This window comes from Chaetura pelagica, unplaced genomic scaffold (assembly GCF_000747805.2).
Source record: "Chaetura pelagica isolate M959 unplaced genomic scaffold, ChaPel_1.0 scaffold477, whole genome shotgun sequence".
In the NCBI taxonomy this organism is placed as follows: domain Eukaryota; kingdom Metazoa; phylum Chordata; class Aves; order Apodiformes; family Apodidae; genus Chaetura; species Chaetura pelagica.
The window spans coordinates 372,419-379,554 of record NW_009953956.1 but is presented as its reverse complement, the minus strand read 5'-3'; the positions used below and the strand labels follow the sequence as shown (position 1 = coordinate 379,554).

The 7,136-nt window shown below is 37.2% G+C and overlaps 1 protein-coding gene across 1 annotated transcript in view; it reads right to left on the bottom strand.

Moving 5' to 3' along the window:
- Positions 1–421: 421 nt before the first annotated feature.
- The window catches only part of BCCIP (BRCA2 and CDKN1A interacting protein), an 11,146-nt gene continuing 4,431 nt past the window's right edge, over positions 422–7,136 (bottom strand). Inside the window, exons 2-7 of the mRNA XM_010001875.1 lie at positions 6,818–6,892; positions 6,111–6,191; positions 4,869–4,961; positions 4,143–4,330; positions 3,307–3,484; positions 422–592 (exon numbers count right to left, since the gene is read on the bottom strand). Coding sequence (XP_010000177.1) covers positions 422–592; positions 3,307–3,484; positions 4,143–4,330; positions 4,869–4,961; positions 6,111–6,191; positions 6,818–6,892 — 786 coding nt within the window. The remainder of the gene's footprint in view (positions 593–3,306; positions 3,485–4,142; positions 4,331–4,868; positions 4,962–6,110; positions 6,192–6,817; positions 6,893–7,136) is intronic.

Below are 7,136 nucleotides of genomic sequence, written 5' to 3'. Positions count from 1 at the left end.
AATATGAATAAACACAGTATATGCAATATACATCCCCATCTTAACCCATGAAATTATTTTGAAATGTTGACATAAATGTATTTAATGAAAGAAACACATGGAAAAAGCACTTTGCTTAACAAAAGGAGTTGTGTGCAATGTTTCATAACAAATATAAACTATTTAAGTTGGATTAAAAACATATTGAGTAGATCGACTTTCCTTGTAACATTGGGGTTTTATTGACTGCTTAATGATTATACCAAATTGTAATAAGATACAATATTTAAACATAGGAATTTGATGGATATTTTTAGTTGTACCAACTACTCGTCTGTGTAGTGCACAGATGAAGCATTTGGGCAGCACAAAACCAATAACTCTAGAACAGTCTGAGAAGGTTGTGAAGTCACAGTTCTGCATGGCTGCTTCATAGAAATGCTCAGAGTGAGAGATAGTCTTTGAGTTTATCCATAATGACATTCATTCCATCAGCTGCAACTATCATAACAGTCCTCCAGGGTTTCATTGGGACATCATCAAAGGACCATCTCCCGCCCAAACAGGTGTCACTCTCCTCTTGGACAGAGTAGCTGAACTTCAGAAGGGCTTCCTAAACAACAGAATAAATGCATTATGATTAATATTTTTAATTAGCATGAAGATAATACAACATCTAAACAAAGTAAAAAGGCCCTATTTTGCACACACTTATCAAAAAGTTGTTTTCTTCCCTCTCAAAAAGCCCACCAAACCTACTTGAGAACCCACCATTAGGTGCTTTGAACTACTTGCTTTTTGCAGAATTCCTATAATTCATAATAAAATCTAAAAGGATTGATATCATTATAGCTTGATATCAGAAGACCTAAAAAGGAAAAAAAACCAAACAAACAACAATGCATTTTTATATGCTTACTGTGCCTCATTAAGGCAGCATCTCATTCCATATTAGCACATTAAGAAATCACAGAATCATAGAATGTTAGAAGGTTAAAGCTCATCAGGTTCCAACCTCCCTGCCATAAGCAGGGACACCTCCCACCAGACCAGGCTGCACAAACTTCACCCAACCTGCCCTTGAACACCTCCAGGGAGGGGCCACTCACATCCTCCCTGGGTAACCTGCTCCAGCACCTTCCTACCCTCATGATCAAGAATTTCTTTCTGATGTCTAACCTAAATCTCCCCTCTTTCAGTTTCAAACCATTACCTCTTGTCCTATCACTGCTTTGACTGCTGAAAAGCCCCTCCCCAGCTTTCCTAGAGCCCCTTCAGGCACTGGAAGGGGATATAAGGTCTCCCCAGGCTGAATAGAGGTTATTGTGCCAATTAGAAGGGATTCCTGAATAAAAGGAGTATCAGGCTCTTAAGAGACCTTCAACCCTGGAACAAGACTAAACCTCTTCCCTTGGCAGGGAAAGCAAAGATTCAGCCTTTGTTTAGGTTTTCTATTCATGAACAGTATCTCCAGGTTGTAAATTTAATTTTGGAAAAAACATTAATTGAATGGCTTTTGCTCAAGAACAAACAATATGAGTAATGGAGGCTCTAAACCTTTAATAAAGTCCAATGCTGGTTATTACAGAACTTTTCTTTTGCTCCCTCATTTACATTTTAAGGAACAGAATAAAACACAGCAAACTGACTTGAGGAAAATGGCCTGTCTTATTTGGCTCTAAGGATCTGTTTCACTGCACTGGACACTTTTTTAGGTCAATCTATTCATCATTATGTGTGATTAGGGAAGATATACACTCCACTACTAATTCAACATATATACATCATTAAGTACAAAGACCCACTTAATCTAATGCCCTCCATAATGTTTGAAATTATTTTGTTAAAAACACTAAAAGGCCTGTTAAAACAGAAAAGCATGCTCAGTTTGAGTCTATCCACTTGAGTTGAAAATTACTGCAATTTAGGTAAAAGGACACAATTAGTCTTTAAAATGCAATTCAAAATAACAAAACAGATTAATGCAAAACAGGACTCTAGAACTTAACACCCGTGGACACCACAGGTGTCCCTTCAGCCCCTTCAGCTTTTCAATAACCTGTTTATGTAGAGTTCAAGTTCTGTTGGTAAAGCTGCTCTGGCAGGAACACAACAGGAAAATCCCAACTTGTTATTGCATAGAAGGTATAACACTATTCCCTATAGCTAACAATGAACTCACCTACTTATATCTTTCTTCTTCCCAAGAAATACAATTTCAGCCATATTATAGCCTCTATCAGAGAATGTCATGAATAATTACACACAGGAAGCTTTGCCACTAACCATATGATGCACGTGCATGCACTTTATCCTATAGGCACTGCCAGAAATGAAAAATAATGGGCTCTTGACAAAGCAGTCATGTTGTAAAGTAATATTTTTAAAGCTTAAAAAAAAAAAAAAAGACCACTGAAGAATTCTTTGCATTTCAAAGTACATTTTTAATTTAATTTCCTCAATCTTCCCCTCTCCTGATTAGGTGTGGAACCAGCAGAATTGTGTAGAGGGGTTGCTTTAGGAAATAGGAAGTAATATTTCCATCTCAGTAATTTAGCACATTAATATACTTGTCCTAAGCACAATAGAGATAGAAAAGAGAAGCAACACCTACTTGTTTGGATCTTCAAAAGTTTATTATTTTTTTTTCTTATTCTGAGCATGTTTTGAAAATAACAGGTACCCAAAAGAAAACAGATAAATCAGCTTTCCATGTCATACCGACAAACAGGACACAAATACAGAGTTTTGCATCTGTTAAGTTTCTTGGCAAAAAAATCATAGAATGCACTGGATTGGAAGGGACCTCTAAAGGTCATCTAGTCCAACCCCCCTATAATAAGCAGGGACATCACAGAATTACAGAATTTTTAGTTGGGAGGGACCTTAAAGATCATCGAGTTCCAACTCTCCTGCATGGGCAGGGACACCTTCCACTGGAACAGGCTGCTCAGAGCCCCATCCAACCTGCCCTTGAACACCTACAGGGACAGATCCCCTACAACATCTCTTGGACCTGTTCCAGTGTCTCACCACCCTCACACTGAAGAATTTACGCCTGATCTCTAACCTAAATCTCTCTTCTTTAAGCTTAAAACCATTACCCTTCATCCTCTCACTGCAAGCCCCAAGACATCTCCAACTAGACCAGATTGCTCAGAGCCCCAACAAGGTTGACCTTGAATGTCTGCAGGGATAGGGCCTCCACCTAAATTCAAGTTTTTAAAAAAACTTGAATTTTAAGGTGAAATACCTTTTTTGCTGATATGTAAAGAAAAATATTTTAAATTAAAATAATTTACATTTTAAAACAATTTAAATTGTTACCTCATAAAAGAATTCTTCCTCTGCATTTGCAAACATTAATTCCTCCTTCTGCTGATTTCCCTTTCCCTTCCTCTTTGAATTGCTCTTTGTGGCTTCTGTAAAGGTCTTGCTGATAAGAAGATAGTAGTGGCACTTTCCACAAGGTTTGTTTGTTCTCTGTGCTTCAGTCAACTCTTTCCTAAAGATAAATAAAATCTTTACAAATACAATTTTAAAATACACGTTTAAAGACACAATTTAAAACCTCAACAAGTGTATGAGTAAACCTTGTATTGTATTAGTATAGAAAAGATATTAATTTTGCAGCTTGTATCTCAGTGGACTTACTTGTCACCCAGCCTATGATAGGAAATAATGAATTGGTAGAGATCAACCAGCACTTCATGTGCTTCACTCACTTGTCTGACACTGATCAAAACACTATATGTGGTTTTAATGGGCCAGAATTCATTCACCTATATCCCTGTCCCTTGAGCCAAATCTTCCATTCCAGAGCCAGATCTTAACACAGGAGCAGAAACATCCAAGTTGCTCATTATCAGCATGCTATAAAGTTATCATTTTTACATTTTCCTACATTGTTCTGAAAATAATGTGCAATACAAGCTACAATATACAAACAGCTACTTCTGTAGTAGAACTGCACATATTCTTAAATTATTTCTTCTGTCATAAAGCATGAAGAGTTTGAAAAGCTTAAAGATGTAAAAAATATCTTACTTATATCTATAGTATCACCTGCCTTCACATAGTTCTATATATGTAAGTTTTCTTTAAAAATATGAGCAAAAAGTATTAATCAACATCATGTAAAAAAAAAACCAACCCAGACTTACTGAAGCTGCTGGTGCATGGGCAGAGCAATCTGTGGTGGCACGTTAATGAATCTTTCACTGAGGAGAAGACCCACAGGCTTAGTACTGTCATTGAGGAGCTTGTCCAGTTGTTCAACTACATGCTGTTCACAGCTCTTCTCACACTTGCTTAGAATCAGCTCTTTGATTTGTTCAGCACACTGTGTACCCTAGAATCAAAAGGTGTACTTCCTTTACATTATAGAACAATAATTTATACAACAAAAACCTTGAATGTGAACTCTAAGGACATATTCTACAGACCTACTGGCAATTTCCTTAAGCAATCGCTAAAGCACAATACAATTTACCTGAATTTATTTACCAGCTCTGAAGCTGAGGGCAAACAAAGGCTCTTAACTGCTATCAACACAGCTAGGAGCTGCAACACCAGGACACTCAACAACAAAACTTGAAAGCTTTGAAAGATTAAAGTGAAGAAATACAAGAGGCTGACAGCTCAGTTACCTTGGAAATACATGTCAGACTTAGTTTTGACTCTCTTCCACTCTCTGCTTTGTTTGACCTTCAGCAAGTTATGAGGGACTAGATCAGAAAGAAAGCTAAGTGATGTGCAACTTTTAAGACCATAGTCTTCCACAGTGGAATGCAAAACCCTTATCCAGCTGTCCACATGTGTAATAGAAGGCAGAAAAGCAAGATGCAGTCTCACTTATTACTGTCTGGATGTTTCTGAGGAATACCAACCTTCCTTTCTGTCAAGTTTAAGCAGCTTATAAAACCAAAGACTTCATCATCATCTTCATCATCATCACTACTGTCTTCTTGGACTTCTGCTTGCTATTTAATAAAAGAAAAAACAAGAATTCATGTTGACATTCTATTTCCACTCTCTGCAGCATGAAATGTTTTTCCTTCCAGAATATGCTCAGCAGTTGACAACCATCTAGATAATCTGTACATAGACATAACCTACCAATTCTGGTTATGGTTATGAAAGCATTCTGGTTACAGTTATGAGACTGCTGCATCACTGAATGTCTCTGTGTACTTAGAGCCAGGTCCTCTATCTTCTACAGCAGCATCTTCTGAAAGGCACTAAAATTTGATAGCTCACCTATAATAAGCCACATCTTAGCACAAGGGATGGCAATGTCTTCAGCAAAACCAACTGTCTGTGGTTTCTAACATAGGGAAAATAAACCTGGAAGTCTTAAAAACCATTGAGCCATAGAGCTTTGATAGAGAGTGAAACAAAGCTAAATAAAACCCTGCAATGAAAAAAACATGGGGAAAGAACTGGGAGTCATGCAGTTGTAATACAAGGATCATGTTAAACTTGGGCAGAAAAACTGCTGGCACAGGCCAAAAAAGGAAGGTCCAGAAGTGATGCCATGCAACGTGGTACAACTGCACAAGTGTGCCCTTTGGGGGCAGCTGGTTCATGTTGGAAAGAAATGTGGCCATGACCTCCTGAGCAGTATACAGTACTGAGCAGCTTCCTTAGGCTGGACTAACTCAGGAGCCTCTGCAGAGTACTTCACTGCCATTGCAGAACTTGTCCAGGACTCCCTTCGGGATCCTTTCCTATGTTCAAGGAACTCTGCACAAAAGGAAACTGCACGCAGGGTATTTTTGTTTTTTATCTCTGTACAATCTGAGAATGATGGGAATCATAAAGTCTTCTTTCTTATGGAGATGGTAACAAACTTCTCCACAGAATTTGCAGCATTATTACTATACCACAACAAAATTTACAGAGAAAAGTGAAAAGCCTTCCATATGTAAAAAGGAAACAAACAAAAAAAGAAACCAAGTTCCTTGTTTGGTTGAAAGTAGACATTGAAAACTTTAGCTCCCATAGAAGAACTATTCCCAAAGCGAAAAAGCAAGAAAGCATACAAATCACAAAGACAGGATCACCTTCTGAAAGTCTGTTATTTCAACATAAGTATTGTACTTAATTTATAAACATAAATTCTATCTTACCTTAATAATACTTCCAACATGATTCTGTTGTATTAATATATCCGTTAATTCAGCAGTGTTAACAGGAGCTTTTAGAAACAACTAGGAAATAAGAAACAAATACAAAGAAATTTTAGGCCTGATGATGTATCATGGGCCACTTAAGTAAAAAAAAAAAGTCACCAACTTCTGTAAGCTGCCATGCAGCACTGTTCCATTTTTAATTTCCATTTAGTGCATTTATTTAACTTCCTTCAATATCATATTGTAAAGACTGAAAACCAGCTTCTTGAAGGGCCTGCTCCTTGACCCTCCACAAGCTGGCATGTTGCATGATAAAAGCTGAATGCTTGCCCCGCATAGGTTTACAAGAAAAAGACTGGAAGTTGCCACATTAAACGAACACATTACTTGTTTGTCTTGCTTTTTAAGGGCTGTAATTTACCAAAAAAAAACTCTCCAGGAAGCTGATTAACATTGAATGAGGTATTCTGGGCAGTAACTAACACAATGAGGATAGAAAGATTATAGAAACTGTGGAAGAACAGCCCTACAGTTCTTGAAGCCATGGTTTAGGAATGTTCGCTTTGGCTGTAATTATTTAATCCTCATGAGCTGACGCATAGTAAAACTATGAATCAATAAAGGTTGCCTGATGACTTCACATAACTCCTTAGATATTATTAATCAATGGAAATGCCAATCAAGCTAACAAGAAGTCAAAGTACCTGTTGTAGTAATTTCTTTATCCCATTGTAGTCATTGTCAGATATGGAATGTGCTTCAAATTCAATATTCACCTCCTATGAAGAATTAAAACACAGAATATCAAACATACTTGGCAAGAATCTATCTCAAAATGAAACTAAACTGAAGAAACTCAAAGACAAGGAATGGTCAACATCATACACTGAACTGATTTCTCAAGGAGGGCACATTATTTACTTAAGCTACCTATATTAGAAAACAGATTGTATCTTTCATGCATACAGTATTCCTCCTGGCACCCAAGAACTTTCTGACCACTTTAAAATTCAAAGATCTCCC